This window comes from Anopheles darlingi, chromosome 3 (assembly GCF_943734745.1).
Source record: "Anopheles darlingi chromosome 3, idAnoDarlMG_H_01, whole genome shotgun sequence".
Classification (NCBI taxonomy): Eukaryota; Metazoa; Arthropoda; class Insecta; order Diptera; family Culicidae; genus Anopheles; species Anopheles darlingi.
The window spans coordinates 24,256,467-24,278,966 of NC_064875.1; the positions used below are offsets into that span (position 1 = coordinate 24,256,467).

The following is a 22,500-nucleotide window of genomic DNA, read 5'->3' on the forward strand; positions in this document are numbered from 1 at the left end:
GAGTTTCGATCCCAGATTGAATCAAGGGGAATCTGTTACGAGATATGTTTTATGATTTTTCGGCTGCTGGCGAGAGGGATCAAGCTGTGATTAAGGAAATGACCTTTTCATCGGATAATCACGGGAATCGACGGGACCTTCAACCACCTGATGGTGTGCGAAAGGGATTCCTTCCCATTGATCCTTTGACCGCTTGGTCCCCATTCGTTGAGCCAATAAATCTCGATTCCAGCGGATGTGGAACACATTTTTATGGCATCGAGGATCCATTCGATGAAAAAGCATTTAAACATAAATCAATTTGTCCTCATGCTCCACCGAGAACACAACAATATGTAGTGTACAATCAAAAGTTGAACCATAATGGACATTACAGTGGTTGCGCTAGGGACCTATTGCATTCCGAAAGGTCAGTTATGCGGAGGAACCTCTACACAGAACACCTTTTATCGGGATAATCCTATCTGGCATCAATCATGCTAATTATGCTGCATCCCATGCTGCTGATCCTTCATTCCAGAATCAACGACGAGCTGTTTACGACGGATAACCTCAAGTCCGTCCGAGGCGAGAACGGTCTCTACAATGCATCCATCAGTGGCAGGATACGAAAGGATCAACTCGAGTCGCCCGCAACGATCGAATGTCTTCTTTCGATACCTGAGACGAACTACAACAAGCGTCGCTCGACGACATACTACGGTAGGTGCCGTCCAGCAATCCGGGCATCTATGCTTGGCTCTCCGATTTCCCCCCTCAACCGTGCCTCTCTTCCCATCCCCCTGAACTCCGGTACTTACTTCCCGGAGGATTCGTCATCGCATCGCTGCATGTGCCACTTCGCTTCGCCGCATGTTTGTGTCTCGCTCATTTTGTCCTTGTCCTTATCCTTGTCCTTGTGTGCTATTCCTACTTGACACCGGACCAAAAGTCATTATCAGTGGACTGTAGCCATGGAGTTCCCGGGTCAAAGTTGCTCCACATCCACACCAGGAAATGCCACCATTACGCACCATCCTCTCAGGTCGCAGGTCAAACAGGTCCTGCCCAGAAGTGATGTCATGTCTTGTTAGCTTTTAACCTTCGTGCGTTCTCCTACGCTACGCAACCTCCTACACCCTCCCCCGGGCTTCCCTCAGGTCGCTCAGGTTCGCTCAAGGCATTATCAATTTCATGCTCGACAGATAAGTCCTCGGCGACTGGATAAGAAGCGGCAGCAATTTCTTTCCATTTCTTCCGCCGTCTTCAATTGTGATTCCAAAAATCACGCCCAATCCGGCTGGATGTGTTGGTTGGCTCCAATATAAATAGAAAGAAACGACGCTCCTGCATTGGGGGGAGCGGGGGGCGCCGTGAACACAACAGAATGTCAACAGATGTCAAGTCACTGGGGATCAGGAATCGGTGATTCCTGAAGTGATTTGTGTACACACGGGGCACCAACCAACTTCCAACCAACGTGACGTCCGTCAGTCACCAGCACCAGCGTCTAGCAATTCGCTTTAAGAGAGTTTTTTTCCTCTCTCTTTCGCTCGCTGCGCTTGTTGATTCGTCGCGGAAAAAAAAATGGCGAATAGCGGAATTGTCTTCAATGTTGTGACAGGACGAGCGCTGTTACTTGGGAGTTGACGCGAGTATTTTCCAATTTTCTTTGTCATTTTCTTCCATTTCCGGCATCACGATTGTGGTTGTGGAGTGATGGAAGTGCGCTTTTTGTAATTAAAGCAAATAATATCGATTGAGGATTTGCGGTGAGAAAGGATCTGCTGGAACTAATTTCCATTTCAGAATCTTCCCGTTGGCATTTTCTATGTATCTAAGTAATTGCCGACACAACCAATTTTGGTAATTTGAAATCAAATACAAGATATCTTATGAATGTTTTAACTAAATTCGTGTAAATTGATTGTAAAAGGTTTCCTTAAGTTCTTCTTTTCATGGATATTCGTTCCACTTATCAATTTTGTATCGATAAGAAAACACATAAAATACACCGAGCAATGTCTTTAAAACTTCTCTCAAAAGAAAATTAATAAATTCAATTGAATCATAATGGTATTAGTTGAATAAGGTATACCAAATGGAGGAACAAACTACTTAATCGCATTTTCTTTACTCACCGCACACCGCAAGTTGATTTGCGCGCCAAATATGCAAAAACTATTTCATTTGCATTGCGGCAGCGCCATAGTTTTAGCTTAAGCTATTTTCAAACCACCCCCAAACGGGGGGCAAACTGCAACGCCAGTGCTCGATGATGCAGCAGCAGCAGCAGCAACATCACCATCGAATGCACACCGGCGGTGGAGTGTCCCCAGTGTTTCCGTTGCCCACAATCCGAGAATCTCATTTCAACCGCATGCAACCAAAGCCCCAAACCCCGGAGGTTGCGCCACAGAGGAAAAACCTAATTAGAGATATTTTCTCCGATCTTCCAGTGCCTTCCTCTGATTCCAGTGCCTGCCCCTCTCCCTCCCTTGCCCCTAGGCCAGCGGCCAGCGGACGGCGAGATGAACGTTTTCTGGTCGAGCGTCTTTTTTGCGGCATCCACTCCTTCTCGGAAGGAAGGAAGGAAGCAAAAAAAAAGGCGACGGCAGCAAATCGGTTGTTTGCCACTTGCAAGCTTTCACGGTTAACCGCATCCGCGCGCGCTCGGTTTTGCCCTCTCCCCCGGGCCTCGGTTTCCACCACCGAGACTATAGTCCGTTTGCGTGAAACTTGAAATGAAAACTCACCCCGGGGTCCCGAGAACGAGCGAAGAAGAATGGTTGAAAAAATTAACGAAAAAGTTAAGCCGCAGGCAGGGGCCATTGCTGTAAAGCACCGACCACCACCAAAGCAACCAGAGCAACCTCCTGTTTACAGCCTCTTCGGCCGCGCGCTTTTGATCCGGTGGGCGGATCACACAACCACCCACCCAGCCTGCCAGCCTCTTTGGCCATCGCTTTGCTTCGGCATTTTGTTGGCGCTTCTTTTCGCTCGCGGTCCGCCGTGGTGCCGGCGGCAGCAACTTATAAGCCTGGCACCGGACGACCGTCGATCGCGGTCCCTACTTTGTTGTCTTAGGATGCCGCGGGTTTTCTGTTTGAGCTTGAGTTATGCTCCGGGAAACTCGGTCGGTCGCAAGCGATCCTGGCGTTAGTGACGCGCGATGGTCAATTGTGGGCCTCTCGAACGTACAGCCAGAGCCTCTGTCTTTCCTCCGGTTTCTTCGGCACTTCTTAGACGTCATGATGGCAGCAGGCAGTTGACCACCACCAACGTTGCCAGTTGACGGTGGAAAATGGAAATTATTTTCTTGACTTTGTTCCCGGTGCGTGCGAATGGAAGTTAATTAGCAAAGGCCGGACCATGTTTGCAACCGAGGCCTGCCTGACCTGACTCTCGAAGTTAGGAGTGGAAAGGCCTCGGAGGGTTCATAATTTTTAATCCTTAGCCGAGGTCGCGACTGAAAAGTAATAACGAGCGAGCCGAGTGAATGGTTTCATCTGCAGCAAGTTTCAATTAAACCGAACAGGTTTTGTTAGAAGACACTTCGTCCCTCAACAACGTCGCAATAATTATAAATTGTTATGATAAGTCCGAACACACCGAGAGCAATGTTCGTGGCAATACCGAAATTTCGTCCATGTATGGAAAATATTGCTGTTTGTAGAGACACTTGTCATAGGGAAAGCAAAAATGCTCAATTTAGTCTATTTTTTTACAGTGAATCACACAAAACATGTATTATTTCCGCAAAATAACTTACCAGATGTTGTTCCACAAACACACAACACTAAACTGTACCAAACACACAACACTGAACAGAAGCAAACAAATCTTTGCATTCATTTTTTATTGTAGGGGAGCTATTACAGCAATTATTATTTGATCGATTTTAGCATAATTTTCGGGTGCTTTCGGGGGATGATCACTTGTCCGCTCCTAGTTCTTAACATACAAATGCTAGGCCGTTTATGTGGCCAATAAGTCAAAAAAATAATCTGTCCAAATTTGTTGTGGCCTTCGTGTGCAAAAATATCTCTTTTTTGCAATATCGAAAAGATTTTTTTTGGTATGTGTAAGGTAGTGTTAACAACGAAATGGTTTCCACCTATAGACAGGCTCAGAAATTGAAATACTGTCCCAATAATGACTAATGATAAGCCTTGATCAAGGCTCTTGAGAAGACCAGCGAATGATCGTTTGATAGAACTTCGATTCGAAAACCCGGGACTTCCATAATTCACTAAGACGATGCTGACCAAGACGATGGTTCACCAACACACGCACAGCCTCACACACACACACACACACACACACACACGCGCGCGCGATCCCCAATGAAAGACACCGGGGGCGGCCGTGGCCTAGGCTAATTAAAACATTCATCACTACTTATCGCAATTAGCGACCATGTCCTCTGGGATCCACCATCTTACCACGTCCCCCACGTCGCTGCATGGTTTTTGTTTTTTTGCTGTTTTCATTTCATTATTTTCTCTCTCTCTGCCCTTAATTGCCATCTTGCGTCTTGCGTCGAATGGAGACCGTTCGGTACAGGCCAGGGCAGTAGGACATAGGAGCTTCAGGTGAAGGTGAAAGCTTTTCCGTTTTTCGATTTTTCTCCCCCCGGCGAAGGTTGATGTTTTGTTGGCGTCTTTTGTAGCGAAATCGCTCCCCTCCCACCGGATAATTAATGAGTATGAGCCTGCAATGGCAATGCTGCTGGGGAGGAATTGAAAGGAAAACAATCGAGCTAGGCTGGGTGTGTGTGTGTGTGCGGCACACGATGATGTTGATGAGAAGCTTTCGTCCCGGTCAGGTTCTGTCAGTTAGCACTCCATTCGGTGAGCATAGTTTGCGGAATCGTTGCAGCAGATTTATTGAAGCTCGTAGTCGCGAGAGAGCGCGCGCTCGGTACTAATTATGCTGCTACCTCCTCCCTGAAGGAGAAGGAGCAGGAGGAGGTGAGTGCCACATCGTTTAGCATCTAATGAATCCTCCTACTCCTCATCCTCCTCATGGCAACGGCACATTCACGGATAGTCGATGAAGCAGAAGGCTTCTGAAACTGCGACTGCGATGCCATTTTCATCTCCTTCACCTTCACCGGTATTTCCAAGCGTCCGCACCAACAAACATCCGCAGTATCAACTGCCAAGCATAATGCGGACCGCTACTGGAGGACTGAAAATGGCCCATTTCAAAGAGAAGGCCTCTTTTGGACCGGGGGTTTGGGTCATTGCGAAATGGAAATTCGACCTCTCTGCAGCCCTTTTTCCCTTATATGGCAGTTTGTCGAGGTAGTAGCAGTAGTAGTAGAGGTAGTAGTGGAATCATGGACTGATGGACAATGCGGCTGGTCGAATGTCGGAAAAAGGAAACGCAGGAAGGTCGCAAGGAGCAAAATCGGACAGGAAAATGGTGGCTACACTCGACTCGAACGTTCTCTCTCTCTCTCTCTCTCTCGCTCTCTTGCTGTCTCTCTGAAAATTCTATAATGAGCCTAATAAAAAGTTACAATAACAATGATTATGATAATCATTCGCAGAAGAGTCCCCTTTTGGGGTGTGTTGGAGTGTAAAGGTGAAGGGACGGCCAGGGCCAGGGTTGGTTTCGAATAATAAAAAAAACGGTGAATAGAAAGCACATCATGATGGCATCGCCGACAACGACGACGACCACGCTGCTACTGACGATGATGATGATGATGATGATAATTTATTTAATGAATTGCCGCGATCCATTCTAGTAAATGAAAATGAGACCAACGGAACCGACTACCACACCACACCCTAAGTCTAACTGCAGTGGGCTTAGTCCACCACTGGCCACGCCATTCTGATGTTGCGCCCCGCCACTCCGGGGTCCCTCTTTCCCTCTGACCATTTACCATTCTCGTTGTCGTCGCCGCCACCGTCTTCATCTGTTGCCTTCTCCCTCGGGGCAGTAGGTTTGGAGGGGACATTCGAGTGGGTGCGATGTTCTATGCCTCCTACGCAAGCCCGACAGGGCAGACTGGTTGGAACAGCAGCAGCAGATGCTCTCATCGGTGATCCGGTGAATGGTATGGCACCGGGGCAGTTTTATAATTAATGACGGACAATCAAACGGTGTCCACCGGCGTTGGAGTCGTTCGAGGGTCTTCCTGGGGATTTTTTTCCTCGTTTATCTTTAGAAAATCCCAAATGAAAAGGAACGCGACAAAGAAGAACACGAGGAAGCTCGGGGAGGTCTCGCGGTTCCTCCGTACTACCCGCGGTTCAGATATCGTGCCGTGACGTGCCTGACAGCAACCTTTGTTGGTTGTCAGTCGCAGTGGCCTCGGTTTTGGATTTTTTTTTCTGCATCTATTCGTCGCTTTCGCGCTTTCCGAAGGCTGCTAAACTGACCGCTATCACGTCAATCGCAGGTAAGCTCAGCTTGTTTGCTTGCTTGGTGGTCGCGCTGGTCATCCCTGGTGATTGGACTTGGGCTTTGGCCTGGAGCTGCATCTTTTGCACCGCCCAATTAAGCGTGGCGTGGAGAGGATGTCTGCAGAGGACATCTTCTAGTCGTGCTGTGAGGGATGCAGCGTAATTAGAGTGAAAAGCTGGACAGATGAGCTGATGGGTGCTGTCTGTAAGGAGGGCCTTATGGGTTTGAAGCATAAATGTCAGGACCATACGGTGCTGATCAAAGTGAATAGTTAACATCGAGATGAAGGAACAGTTGTTACGTCAATGCTAAGATGAGGCCTTCAATTGATACCACAAATTGTATGTGTAAGAGAGTAAGGCGAAGACAGCAAATAGAGTCATTAGACCCTTTTGTAAGAGCAGTTGCACTTGGTTTGCGATGTATCCACCTGCCAACGGTTTTGAATTTCAGAAGAGGTCTAACACTCCACAGAGTGTTTCTAAATGTCTCTTTTATGTTCAAATCTACAAAAAAACTAACAATGCTACGATCTAGAACAAATGTCAACCAGAACCTTTGACTATTGATTAGAAAATTCTGGTTGTAATATTTAAGAAAATACGTTTATGTAGGTGTAACATAATACTTTGTTAAACAAAACTGAAGTTCCTCTCAGTTTATTCTGATTATTCTGTTGCCTATTGATGCTTTGTACTTTGCAGTTCACGTTTGACTTTGCACGGCTACATGCGATTGAATCAAACCAAAAACGTCAAAAACAATCCAAGATTATGTCAATTTTATGAAACATGTTGTTGCAAAGGCTGCCAGTGTGTACATTGGAGTGTATTCCTATGCAATACAAACTATCTTTTGTAGACTACTAAGTAGACAACTGCAACGACTGTCGCAATCGCTGACAGTGCGTGAAGTATTTTATTTATAGTTTCTTATAATTTCTTTTCGGTGGCAGTAATTATTTAGATCGGAAGAAGCTACGAACCATAAAAGGTCAACATCGTATAAATAAAATATAATGTTAAATCCCGTCACATAAATAAACTTTAGTGAGATGATAGGTTGGAAAAGCGAGAAATTCAGTTTTGCTGAAGTGTCATATTCGACCGTAGCAATTAACGCAGAGAAATCGAATATGTCTGGATTAACAGTAACGATAAGTCTATGACCATCAATTCATGATGAAGTATGAACATCTCTATCTATCTACGATCCAACGGTCTGCTCATATCATTGCTTATCGCAATAACAAACTTCGGCTCGTGTTGTTTCGTGCCCGCGATTTGTTTGGACAGCTGAACGTTTGGATTTCATGTTACATTTTGTGACTTCTCGATCATCTCCCGAAACCGGTGATTTGAAAGAAGATTCCCAAATCCAGCCGACGGTGGACCGTTATTCTCGACACACTAAACTCGGTCCGGCGGATCGCGGATGTTACTTGATGCATCGTTACGTTACGGTCCTCGTGTCGTATTTATCTTCTGACTGGCCGCAGCATCGCTTTTTGTAACGCTCGCAAGTGAAAGAGTAGCTGCGCGACTGCGAGCCCGAAGGGTGTGGTCAAGAACCTCGACAGCTCCAGCTCCGCACCCATCGACCATCATCGTCGATGGCAAATGGGGGAACGTGAGCAAACAATGCGGTAGCATCCATCCATAAGGACCACCACCAACACCACCACCATCACACCTTCAAGAAAACTGACGCTCGCACTCGGATTCCTGGTCGCTGACGCCGGGCGCGAAGGGATAGACGCTACAAATCATCGCCTGACAGTGGCCAAGCACATCCGTAACCCCTGGCGTACGGTTTCGTATGGCTCTGTGCCCGGGTTTCCGCCCGACGGCACACCAATGCTCATCATCTTCAGCACACGTAGCAGCACACGGACCGGGCACCGACTACTTGGACCACGTCCGGTCGCGGCTACGTCCGTCACTTATCGGATTTCAATTTATCCAACCGGGCGCACCAGTGATCGGCATCGAAACAGAAGACACCACACACACACAGACGCGCGCACACAGACGCACGTGACGGCCAATGATGAGCGAGGGTATTCAGCGGACATGTCCGATTTCCGATTTGTCACACTCCGCATACTGCTGACCGGAGCTGTCGAAGTGAAGTTCAGGATGGTCATAAGGGAAGTGAAAGACAGGGAGAGGAAAGAGAGTAGCAGCTAATCAGCCAGCAGTAGCATCGGCATCTTCATCGAGGACATTGGCAGTCCAACCAGGCGCGTCTGGCTACTGAACCGCCCGAGCTCAGACTCCTCCGACATCTCGGACTTATTGAAGTGTACCGAAGCGGACATGACTTGACTTCCGCGTCCTGCAAAAGCCAACCAGCATTGACAGCCACGCTGAGGAGTGGTGAGTCTGTGGTCTGTCCTTACTCTCCCCCCTCCAATACCTGACACTTCCTCCGCGAAAAAGCCATTTATCAGCGCTAATAACCAACGGGAGCATCAGAGGACGTCACGTGTGCACCAAGCGGTCCCGCAGTTCCCAGACGGAAGGATGACTTCGTGGCAGATGGATTTCAAATCGCCTCCGGTCACTTCAGCTCGGTTGGCTATCGGTTGAAGCTGGTCGCACTAAGATACGCAAAACGACGACATCCTGTGACACTCGGCGGTGATATTCCCCCTCGTACTGTCAGTCTTGTGTGGGAATGATTAATTGAGATGTCGACGTCGTGGTCGTCCGTAAGGCACGCTCCGTGCGTGAGTCTCAACGTCGAAATCCGCGACATGAGATCGGGTACAAGTCTCCCCGCGAAGAAGATGACACGTCCTAGGAATGGCCAGGAAAGGAAATCGATAACTGACCACTTCCGCGATGATGGGTAGTATTGTGGCCGAATCGGAAAGCACCTTAGCGTTGGTCCGGGTTTCCGTGGTTCACCATGGCCACACCAGCGATCCCGACACCGATATTAATTGAGGTGATGAGTGGCATTAGTTGATAACCGGTTAAGTATGTCCGGGTCCGGGTCCGGGTTATGGTGGCTGCGTCTCATGGTATGCTGCTCAGGTTTCCGGCTCTCTGCTCCGGGAGTTCCACAAGAAACATCTTAACAATGGGTATCTCGTTTCCCATTCCAAGAACGCGCGCACACACACAAAGGGACCTTGTAGACTCAGCCAACGACCAAGGATCGTCCCGGAATCCTTGCTTTCCAGGAGCCACGGGGCTTCGTAAGCGCGTAAGCGCCCTGGATTCCGTGCGGACCGGACTGGCGTCAACATATAGAGTCGGGACGTTGGGTCGCCGAATTCAATTACGCACGGTTTTCAATTAGTCCGGTGGCGGTCCGGGTGATGACGGCCTGCCGACCGTGTGTTGGCCTGCGGACTGACCGCTGATCCTGTTTGAGAAGCTGGCCGGCTGCGCTGTTGCGGTGATTTGTCGGCACAAATTAGCATTGTTTGACTTTGGTCTACACTTTGAACCTTAGAGGGAAGGGAGTATCGCCGTTTCGCCGAGGTAGGCTTCTGGTCTAATCCTTTGTCCAGGCCGGACAGACAACTAGCGGCCTGTAGCCGTGTGTTTGTCCACGCAAAATGACTTAACACTGGGAACTGCCACTAGTAGTGTAGACGAGTGTCAAGTTGGTTGCCGGAGATTGGATGTTTCCAGTTCCAGAGTCCACCGACGATGGAATGATTCAAATTCTATTTCATCCCCTGGACGCGCTAATACCTAGATTCAGCTCGAGTTCTACGGATGTTCTGGAAAGCAGCGTTGCAGCTGCTCGATGCATCATTAAAGCTTTTGCTGCTTGTAAGTTCCGTCCAGGAATTAAACGATTCAGCTTGATACGGAGACGAAGTTCTCTTGTATTTCGCGAGTGCGCGTGCGATTCGCTTTCACTCAGCAGGACTTTCGCGCTTTTCTCGTGACCATCTCGAGCTCGAGACATCAAACAGCTCTTCCGTTGTTGCGAGTCCTCTATAAATCAGAACAACACAGGATAATGAGCGAAACAAAGGCCAGCTAATTTGTATAATGGCATTTCTCGCTCGGACCTAGATCGCTGCGGGGCTTTCAAGCGACCCCCGAGGGTGTGGGGAGGGGGGAGGTCAACGGTGTATCACGATTGTGCTACTCTCCATCTCTTATTTTGTGTCCTGCTTTCATCTTAATGCATTAATCATGCAGCCATGATGGCGCAAAAGCGCGCGGAGGATGGGGAGGGAGAAGGAAGATCAAACAGGGATAAAATGGTTTTCGCTCGTTTTCTTTTGGGGTCAAAGGTTTCTCGCGAATCCTTCAGCGAGTCGCTCGCTCGCTGGCGTTCGTTTGTCTTCGCTTATTTATGTTTGAAAGTGTGCCGCTGGGTTGGTTGTTGTTTAAAATGTTAATTCACAAGTACCAGTACAGAGGTTCTTGCCTTCGTTCCCGGAACCGAAACGACACCGATGGTCTCCTGCGACCGTCACACGAATCTAGCAAAAAGCGTAAACAAGTTAAGCACAGCATACTTTGCCTTTTCATCGTTCAAAATGAAGTACGCGAGCCGCACCCGAGCAATGTGTCTGCGGTCCGTCTGCAGTTGTCCATCCATCAAATAGTTCTCAACTCGCTACGACGTTAGTTTTAGACCACCAGCACCGACTCAATGTTGCAATCATGCTATGCTTTGTTGCGTTTATGTTGTGTCTGCCTTGCACTACCGTTCGCTCTATCAAAAACACGACCCCACACACACACACTTGCACGCATGCACGCACCCTACGTACACAGACAAACTTTCTCACTCCTTCTTCCATTCTTCTTCTTCTTCTTCTTCTTCTTCTTCTTCTTCTTCTACTTCTCTTTCTTCTAACATTCCTTACTTTCCCTTTTTAAAGCGCGCAAAACTAAATCTAACAATAAACCGCTTCCAGAATCGCATCTCAAAACGACTACCACCACGGTAGCGACCACGACGACAGTCGAAATGCTACAAGCGGCACCGGAAAACCTTATGAAAAAGGGTAAGCGAGGAGGAAAACAGAGGACAGCAGAGGCTACTTGGTTTATTTTTTTTATGTTTTCCTCCTACGTTTTTATTCCCGGTCCTAGCGCCTAGCGTTGAGTTTCTTCGGTTTATCATGTTTTTTCTGTTGGTTTTTCCTTTTTGTGTTTCCGCTGTGCTGCTATTGCTGCTCCGAACATACGTGTTTCAGTTCCATTTTTAAATCCGAAAACCCGGATTATGGCTTTGAGTGCTCTCTGAAAATGCAGATATAGCTGCTGCGCTCGGCAACATTAACCATTGCTCGGCTCATTCCCTGTTTCCCTCATGCTATTGACATTCCTATGCAATTCCATCAAGAATTTGGCCATTTTTTGTTTTCCACTCACGGACAGAAAATTTCACAACCCCTGTTATGATTATTCTTTTTCTAAATTTTACCCAACTCCTCACCGACCACCTTTTGATTGGCGATTGCACCGCGTGCGTGCGCTTTGCGGCTGGTTTGCTCGCAGATCCGGACGCTCCCGGAACGCACCCCGGCAACGGCAACAGGACGGGCAACGAAACGTTCACCGTCGGCTACAGCATCGGTAGATTCGAAAACATTATTATTAAAATTATTTTAGTGGCACTAATATTCGGCATTGTGGCGGCAGAGCTGAGATCGCGCGAGATACGCCGATTTCAGGTGGATCCGCCGAGTCACGTTGACCACGCTGCCGGCGCTACTACCACAGCGGAATGACCCGGTCGGCACTATCGATTCATGTACGCTGATAGTGTGACCCATGTCGAGTGTGTGTCGTGGCCATCAAATCCGCCCAAAATAACCCAGCGAATACGGGATTAATTGCAAACGATCGACGACGGTTTCTTTGAATGTTATTTTCGCAATTAATTAATTTTTAATGCTTTCTGTTTCTATTTAACATTCGTTTTTCTTATGTTTTTTTCCTAATTGAATTTTTCATTTCTTTTTGTTTTACTAACAATGTGCCTCCTTTTTGTCGAACGATTCGTGGCCAACTGGGAACTGATGATTCGTTTTCCTTTTTCCCTTTTTACGCCGTCGCAACACGCCGCAGGTTCCAACATGACCGACTCGAACGGTGCTAGCAGTCTTCCGGTGCCGCTGCAAACGACCACAAGCCTGCTGGCGACCGTTGTGACGATTTTACTGATCTTCGCTACGACGCTCTTGTAGATGAGCTTCAAGCAGTACACCGACGTCGAGATCCGGAACCGCCGACTGCACATCAACTTCATACACAGCTAAGCAGATCGCGGAGCCCATCACCACCAGCAACACGACCACGACCACGCTGTTTCCTGCTGGCCCTGGTCCCGGGACCAGGGTAAGTCTTTCGAAGTGTGAGGTGATCGTCAGTTATCTGTCAAGTGAGCCGACGAGTATGAGTCGATATTCTATGCTTCCATCGGGCGGATACTACTTCTTTACTTTTGTAATACGTTGGATTTAACGTCGCTTAGGTATTGGTGAAATCCTCGTTTTTGCTGGAATTTTATCTGGATCCCCATTTGCTGCATTTTTCTAATTTAATGAATTTATTTTAAGAACATGGAAACGACCAAACTAACAAGCTTCAATGATGCAATAAGTAGGTTTTGATTTTAGTCTTTTATGGTTTTGTTTCTGGACTAGTCAAGTTTGAGTATGTTCAAATGTCGATTAAACTCTACGAACCATACTTTACTTTAGTAAGCAATCTTTAACCAAAAAAAACCCACATGCAAACAACCAAAGCATTTTGTAGGAATTGGCATTCATTAGCTACATATAGTAAGGTTAGTAAATTGATGTGCATTGGATTTCGTTATAGTTTACGTTATATTGCTATCAACAAATATTAAAGACGGGTTTGATTTACCAGATTTCATTACTCGCTAATTCGCCAGAAAATCGTACCATGTGTCAGATTGGTACACTACTCCATACCACCTCCGGATCCAAACGTCGTCGTCGGTGTACGAAGCACTAAACACACACACAAAAAATGCTGTAAAAAGTTCTTATGCATTCGAACGAATTGATATACAATATCTCTCTTGTGGTAACCGCAAAACGCGATCCGAAAGAATCGTCAATAAGCAGCAGAGCGAAGCAGAAAAAGAAAAGCGTTCGAAAGAGGAAAATGAGAAGAAAAAAGCAAACAGAGTCCTTGCGTGATTAACCGGTTGCAAACCGTAGAAATCGATCGGTTCGATCGCTGTTCGCGAAAACAAAGAGAAAACAGCGCGAAGAAAGCGTGATCAGTTACGCGAAACCGATTGGAAGTGGGTAGCAAAACATAAGAAAACAAAAAAACAGAAATCAGCTATTTTATACAACAACGCAAACGCGAACGCTGACGCATGTTCGTCATCCGTGTTCGTGTGTAAACAGATGAATGAGATGAACGGATGCATGAGTGCATGCCTGTGACGTGCGATGAATGTTTGTGTGAGTGCGAGTTGATGTGTGCGAGTGTAAAATTTGATGCCTTATGAACACTAAAAAAAAACTGAAACAGAAAGCGTCGGTGATGCGGTGGAGCAGAGTACCATTAGAAACGGGGGAACGAAGAAGAAGCAGTGGAGGGAAGAAGGAAGAGAAAGTAAAACATGAATCTGCACAACTCGTAAATATATATACACGAAAAAACACACACAAACACACACATACACACGCATATATATAGCAACATTTTCATTTTTCTTTTCTAGAAACAAAACTAAACGGTACTCCCTCATCGCGGTTAAGATGTTTGCGCTTCGTTTAACGAAGCATAATGGGTGACGCAAGAAAGAGAAACATGAAGAAAATGTGAGAGAGAGCCAGAGAGGGATAGAATGAGATGAAAAGAGAAAAGAAAATCGATCCTTGTAACCGCTCGAGATGGAATTGGAACTGGCATATGTGTATGTGTGTGTGTGTGTAAAGCATATTAGAAGATGGCTAGGGGGATGAGGGAAATTACCAATCAATTTACAGCTTCTCGTAAGCTGCAGCGGCAGTCTCTTATAGATTTGTAAAAACCAAACAAACAAAAAACCAAAACAACTACCACATAACGAAGAATGAAGCATAACGTCCAAAGAAAGAAAGAAAGCAAGAGGATCAGCGCGATGTGAACGTAACGCGGAATCGAAGATACTGTAATTGATGTCTGGCGCTGTGTCTACATGGAATTGCCTCGGTGTAGGTCTAGCGCGTCGTGCCATGTTTCGCAAAGCATCACTGACAGGAGAATGCTTTAAGCGAGGCATCGCAGCACTCAGTCCAGTCCAATCTGTAGTAGGATGCTTGCATTTCGGTTGCATCTTCATCGTTTCCTATGCGCAGCTCCGTTGAGTCGAACTGCGAGATCTGCTGCGATGCATTTAGTGAAATATACACACACGAACACCGGATATGAGCCGAAGTGTCGAAGAAATTTAACCACCACCACTGTCTAAACGCATTATAGAACTCGCGAAAATAGGAGTTGGAGCAGAAGAAGACGAAAATCGAATCGAAGTTCAATCCCATATACAAAACGGTGTGAAGAAGAGAAAGAGAGAGAGAGAGAGCATAGTTCACAATTTCGTGTCGAAGCCCCATGGGCAGCAGAGTCCCCATGTCGCGTAAATCCGTGATGCCAAGGTGCAATCGAGGAATTGGAATCGATTAATCGACTAGGAACCGGGACAGTGGGTGGAAAAAGAATAAATGCTTTTCCTTCTTTTTCGCGGAGTCGTCGTGTTGTATTTTGTCTTTGGAGAAGGACCGAACCGCGGTGGTTCAGGCACACGACAGACATTCGCCATTTCTTTTCCGTTTATTGCGCGTCGATCACGGGTTTTCGATATATTGTTTTGATATAAGCTGTAAAGTGGAACAACAAAAACCAAGAAGCGAAACAATCGTGAATAAAAAAAAATGATTAAAACCAACTAAAGAAAAAACCAACTCATGAAATCACCGAAGCAGAAGAACAGAAGTACCAACTTTTCCGGCACCAACGTTTTTTCCATGGAGCGGGATCGCATGGACTGCGAACGGTAAGTATATTGGCGTCGGTCGAGTCCGGTCGTTCGTTTTAAGCACTGCTTAATATCGGAATACACACGGCTTAATTACGCAACGAGCTTTTTGGCAATGGGGCACGTGAGTGTCTACCCGGGATGGCCAGACCCGCCAGAAACCAGACCGCATGCGATCCGAGGTTGGCTGTTAGCTTCCGCTTATTAAAGTCATTTCCGTGGTCATTATAGGTTCGCGGCACCACGAAAGCATTATACGTTAACGAGCCATTCGCAGCGCGCTCTCGCTCTCTCGCTCTCTGTCTGCTGTTTCTGCTGCTTGGTATGGTATCGGTTTGGCCCGTTAAAAAGGATGGCCCACGGCGCGGTCTTGAGTGTATGGGAGTGTGACTCCGATAAAATTATCATCACTTGATTAAGTAATTACGCCGTAAAGCTTCACAATGTATATGGGGTATGCGAGCTTCGCTTGCGGTTGCTATATATGCTTCGTGAGCTTTCGGTTTTTGGGTTGTTTGCTGGCACGCGAATCGTTAGCGAATGCGGTTGGTTCCCATTCCACTGATGAGATCATCAGGATGAATGTTAATGGAGCAATTCGGATTATCTATTCAGAAAATCTCGCAACATCTCTTCAACTTATTATATTTTCGTGGTTTATGTCTATAAAAAAATTGAGCAATAAGCACAATGTACCCCACACACACATGAAAAGACATTTTATCCCAAAAACCTGGAAGGTTTTACCATCATATTAAGGGTCACAACAATTACTTGTGATAAATGAAATGGAACCAAACAGCGAGGTAGCGGACAAAGCGACCCGACAATTTAATCCCCTTAAAAACCTCTCAAACCCTCACGATCCGACCACGACGATGATGGAGACGCCTGGTACTTCGTGGATGGAGACGCCTGGTACTTCATGATTTTTTTTATTGGTTTGTACTTCATTATGCTCACGTGACAACTGTTCAAGCAAATAAAAGGTCGCGTAAACCGCAGGAAAAAGGGGCAACCATCCACGTGGCATAAGGGTCCCTTTTTTTCGACCTTCTCCAGACGGTCAGTAATGGCTATGTGTGTGTGTATGAGTAAAATAAAAACCTTTGTCGACCCTTTCATGTTATCGCGTACGTGCTGCATCCCAAAGGGGAAGAAAAAGGCCGCGCAATATATCCGAAATGCAAACTGACGTGCGTGTGCGTGTGTGTTTGAGGAAAAAGTGATCCCCTGTTCCAGGTAGGAAAGACTAAATTACCCAAATTACGACAGCGCGCTTGACGAAGGGATACCGCCGCTTATCTCAAGGCTGAGCTGAGCTGCTCTGACATTTAATTGTCAAAAGACGAGCGCATGACACGTTTCCATTGTCTTGAACAAAGCAGCATATCATGCTGCTAGCTAACAATCAGGCAACATAAAATATTTGGAGGATTGTTCAACATGGTGGAGTGTTTTCAGAACTGCAATTAAGAATTCGCAAAGGCCCTTGACACGCGCTCCGGAAAGTAATCCCTCCTGGACGTTCGGTATCGATCGATTCCGACCAGCTTCTCATCAATTTCGGCGCGGATTCCCCTAAAGTTGCACCAAGCACCCATGAAACCGAGATTGCTAAGTGCTTGCCTTAAAGCATTGAATAGAAATGGCGGCAGTGCCCGGGACCGTCCGCCAATCGAGTTTCGCAACGAATTTGTATGCTTCCGGTGCGGAGTACTGAGAAGAGGAATGGTTTGAGATGGACTTTTAATTGCAATCCATTCGGTGGGACAGAAGAAGCTGCCGCATTTGAAATATGCTGCCACCCAACGATGCTCAAGAGTTTTCTGGTTCGAAGGTTGTACGAAGAATTACAAGAACTTTCAAAGACTTCCTCTACTTTCGCTGGCACCGTGCACGATCCACATTGGGTCACAAGCGGTACAAAGATGGCCATCGTAATAAACGATAAATTACCTAATGGGTTTTAATGGCTTTCGATTCCAATGATCGCATCAGCATTGCTTGTTACAGAAAACCCTTTTCGGGATGGGATAAGGGCGAATGGTTTGAGGTAAGGTTTAGCCAACTTTGCAAAAGATTATAAAGTGGTATAGAAAAGATGGAAGTGCCACATTATGTGAAGGTAGCCAGAATATTTCTTCTTCTCTCGACAATGCAGTCACGTTATTACAGAAAGAAACATGATAGAACAGCTACCATTTTGTCCGAATGATTTGAAATTACCAGGAATCACCTCAACGTGAAGTTTATTGAAGCGTATAATCGAATAAAAATTCTGATTTTTTACACAAAACACGAACGGTGTTGTCTCGCAACACTTGGTATCGTGATAAACTAAACATCACCTTAAGCCTACAATTTGCCACTTTATTCCTTCCACCCAAGCGGAAATGCACCGCACCGTTCTGCCTAAATGGAGATATTAAAACAATGTGTAAGCATAAACCATCACTTTGCGGCACGACACAGGATTGTGCGTTTTTTTCTTTTTTTGTTAAAGTTACACGGCATCAAACGATCAAAAACCGATGGGCCATCGAGAATATTGTATGCAAATTTTGCAAACACAGGCAACGCTCATCTACAATGCCTCTTGGGAACGAAAAGGAGCGCCCACAACGTGGCGGATATGCCACCTGCCAGCCAGGTCAATAGGTTGACCATGCACGATCCAAAATACGTCAACATGCAAAGCGGCTTTAATTTATTCCTTTCACTGCAGCATAAAAGGCCCATCGAGCTGTAAAACATCGGACCATTTAGCCATAATCACGCACGACACTACCCGCTTGTGGCACGCTGGTTGGTTGGCTGGCCGGAAGTGAATTTCATTGAAATTCTGCATGTCATTTCCATAATGCTCCGTTCCATAATGCTGAAGCAAACAAATAAACACCTTTGGCTCCCAATTTTCCCGTACTTGTTCACTTTTCAGAGACATTTTCAAAGTATTGCGTGTGTGTCTGTGTGTGTTTGTGTTGGAAGTCGCGAGGTTTCAGGAAAATATGTTGCTCGTACACCAAACCTTGGTGTTCAACGTTCAACGAAAGTGCACGACAAGTGTTTAATCTTTCCCTGGGTTAGTTTTACTAAATTACTACCAAAAGCTCGCGATGGCGACGAGTAATTTCCTTCCTTCGCTGATTGCAGATGTGACTCTGGCGATTAGTGACTCGCGAGAGTATCCGTTCCATGTTCCATCGGCAGAAGGTGTGTTCGCGTCCATCGCGTGGCCCGCTTCGCTCTCCAGGAAGGAAATGCATGGCACATAAACCTCGAGTAACTAAGCTAAACATAACTCTCCGGTCGAACGAACGTAAATTACGCCCTACCTTCGGAATGCATCCTGGTGGTTCCTCGAGGGACGGCCCAAGCAAAGCAGCGTACATGCCAAGGTACCACTTCCGACAAACAGTCGTCCATTCTGTGTTGGGCTCGGCTCAGAGGTCCAGAGCTTCTGGTCGATTACTGTAGCACCGTTGCTCACGTGCACAAGCAACGTACTTTTGCAGCCATGCAACTCCAATACCTGCGTGATAGTGATCTCTCGGTAAAGGGAATGCAAACCGCAACATTTAGATGCTTTGTAATCATCACGGTCTAGACCCCCCCCGTCCCCCTAAGGACTCATCGGTTACACTTTTCTGAAGAGAGGCTGTGAGTAATCGGAGAATCATCGTTACCTCCGAGGTCCCGTAGGTATTTTGCAAAATTAATAATATTTACAGAATTCCAGCTCACGGGAGTGGGCTCGTTGGGGGGTGATGAGGCAGGTGGTTCGATGCTGGATGCAGACGGAAAGTGCAACTAAGTCGGGTGTCTGGAGACATGGTTATGCATTACAATGATGAGCTTAGGGCCGACGGAGCTCGTTTAGTAATGGATGTTAACGTGATAATATTTTGCACTAGTGGTAGGCTTAGTTTCTTCAACCCTTGCTTTCGTTATCACTTCAAACCGAAATGCTAAGTAAGAGTGGATTTTTTTAAAAATAGGAACAAAGCCTACCATACACTTCCCCAAATCAACTATATTCAAGGGTCATTATGCAAGGAAGAGGATTCTTAAATATTTAAATCAAATTTGTTTTAAACTATTCATTAAATTAATGGAAAAAATCGCGAGTTTTGCGAGGTTTCAAGTATTACATCACGATTACACGATGATTATTCTATTACTTAAAAAGCGTATAAAAACAAACAAGATTAAGAAAAAAATTACCGCAGACTTCTTGGTATTTCATTGAGCAATTACATTGCGCAAAAATTAAGAGAACAATATGTAAGTCCCATAATTCTGAACGTTTAGCTATTATTCGTTGGAAGTCACAATACTACTACAACAATGCGACAATTCTAAATGCTATTGTGCACCGTATTCCCTGCATAAAAGCAGATAATCTTGTTGACTAAATATTTATCACATTTAAAGAGCATTTACTCGACACAAAGCACAACCAATTCGTTCACTTCGTCCTTTACCAGACACGGATTATTTTATTTACCATTCCGCTTCCTTCTGCACCATTGACTTTGGCTCGTTTGCCACTTCTTCTCATGAGTTTTAATCCTCCCCCCCAGGAATGAAGGCACCGGCAGCAATTAGTCGCTTCACCTTCACCGTTGAGCAAGGAAACAAAACAGGTTCACAACCAGCACCTGCGTAAATAATGCCATCAACATTATTTACTCTCCATTGAAATGAAGTGCTACGTGGCGGCCACAATCACAGAAAAGATTCGTTCCTGCTAATGTAGCCAACGATTCCGCCATGTTGACGGTCTGAAGATGGTGTTTTCAATGGTTTCATCAGCTTTAGATTGTTATTCTCATACAATAGACGCAATTTTAAACAACGTGAACTTTTGTATCATCTCTCTCGCCAATTCCCTAAACATAAATGACCTTCTAGCATCGCTCGTGCCTAGATTTCGAGCGTTGTTGTATGTTGCATGGTTGTAAATCAGAAACATGAGCTCATAACCCACCATTGCATCCATTTTCCCTCCACTCTTTGCCCCTCGTTGCTTACCATGAACATGAGGTAGACATTTTCCACTTTGGTACAAAACATGGTAGCTTCATGTTAAGCGCCATGCAACTCGGTGTTGCGCCCGGTCCAATAATCGGTCCTCCCTTCCCTAAGGCCACTGCATCACGTACTCCCATTACCTAACGCCGAGTGCGCTTCGTTGTGGAGTGAGGATGACATACTAACCTCAGCACCGCGACCTCCTCTAAACGGGACTTTTTCCCTCGATTTTTCCACGCGAGACACACGCGCGTGCAAACCATTTCTGGTCGCGGCAACGCCACCAACACCGACAGCGAACATGCACGACATGGAACCAGCGTCCTCGTGGTGTCGTAAATTGAAATTCGGAGCCATGTTGATGCTCACCTCGTGGTCCGTGTCACGTTTGCACCTGAGACTGCCGGCGGGTGTACCGACCAGAACAGACGCCGAAGTCGCCTCCGAATTGGCCTCCGTGACTGAAGCCAAGCACCTGAACAGGAAGCTTCAATTCTACGTCGTGCTCGGCCCGTTCGCAATGGTTATCGGTATTCGTGGTTGGAATTTCCATCTTCAGGCACCCTTTGCCCTCCTCACAGCTCCCGTCCCGTCCCCGTTGCTTCCGATAAAACGCATTTACAAAAGCACGAGAATCGAGTCGATGTCGGTCGCGACTATTCTTCCCGCTTCCAAGAATCTCGACATCCGGCGCTCCATCAACCGCTGCGCGACAACCGCAAGGTGTTCGTTCGTCATTATCGTTGGCACCTGCAAGGAGCTGGAGAAAAAAAGAAAATTACATCCTCCACCCTCTCCTGGTGCACGAACAGGAGTCACGCTAATATACTTCCTTCTTTCCAAATGGCACGCCGTTGACTTCATGTCGAGCAATCTTCGAACAATCGAAACACCTTTCTCAGTGCCTCATAACACTCCAGCTGGAGCAACACCAACCAACAGTGCTAAACGCTTTTCCATCTCAACTATTCGCGGTGTTTCTTCTGCATTGATTCCCTTCCTTCGCTGCAACACCTTCCGACGTGCGTGAACAAAGCTTTTGTTGTTGGATACGCGATTCCTTTGCGAAGTCCCATTCTCAACGCCATTCGATCTCTATTAGTCGAGCAAGATTGAAGCGCGAAAAGGTCTCGAATTAGTCAAACCGTCTGTGAAACCGAAAGCAATTTCTGGAGCTTATTGTGTTTGGGGCTACCGTTGGCCAATTCCTTGATAGCCACCTGCAGCACTAGCTGAGAGTTGTTGGTTTTGAACCCGTCGTCGAACAGTCGAGATTATAGCAAGATGGTGTTTGGATAGTGGTTGAAGGAAAACGAAAGCAATTTATGCGTAAAGTTTTGGTTTCGATTTTCGTGACTCAATGCCACATAAAAATAGGATTTTACGTCGTCATGTTTTGGTTTTCGTGGCCTCCGTTTAAAGCTTGGAACAGTTAATACTTGGCCGCACAAAATAGGTCATATCTCAGCCAAAAAATGACGTATAAAGAAAAGAAAGGTGTCATTTTGTAGGTTTTCTTATTGCCTTTAATAAGAAATATTGATGCAAATTATTCATTAGTTTTTTATATGACTTTTTCAACTTTAACTTTGACATCACCCAAAAATATTTGCACAGTACTGTAAGTCACATCATTTGCCCTCTTGTTGCACATCACCCTCATTTTAGTTGGTTTTTATACATTTCTGATATACTTTTCAAGTTTGCTTATGATAATTGTCAAATAGAAATCGATGGAACGAAAATCTAGACATTTTTGTGGATTGATAGTTTTCCCTGTGAAATCGATCTATTTGAATACAAAACATTAACGCCATACCTTCGGCAAGAAGAGCTACCTAAATCATGCCAAACTTACACAGGATTGTTGGTGGACGAATGAAGACCAAAATCCTTTTCTGTAGACACTCTTTTCTCGCACAAATTTCGAATGAACATTACCCCAATGCTGAAAACATTTGATTTGTCGCCACATTGTCAAATCTCATGCCAAATCATCATCTTATGGGCAAATCAATCTCCGTAAAGAAACCAAACCCTTTCTAAACCACTCCCTCAATGATTGGC

At 46.0% G+C, this 22,500-nt stretch overlaps 1 protein-coding gene across 3 annotated transcripts in view; it reads left to right on the forward strand.

Annotated features, from left to right (window-relative positions):
- LOC125956636 (uncharacterized) overlaps positions 1–15,106 on the forward strand; it is a 58,922-nt gene extending 43,816 nt beyond the window's left edge. Inside the window, exons 6-8 of one of the 3 annotated variants that reach the window (XM_049688706.1) lie at positions 521–702; positions 11,264–11,389; positions 12,459–15,106. In XM_049688706.1, the coding sequence (XP_049544663.1) occupies positions 521–702; positions 11,264–11,389; positions 12,459–12,577 (427 nt within the window). In that variant the 3' untranslated portion in view covers positions 12,578–15,106. The remainder of the gene's footprint in view (positions 1–520; positions 703–11,263; positions 11,390–12,458) is intronic. The other 2 variants (XM_049688708.1, XM_049688709.1) reach the window with 2 other exon arrangements.
- The last annotated feature ends 7,394 nt before the right edge of the window (positions 15,107–22,500 follow it).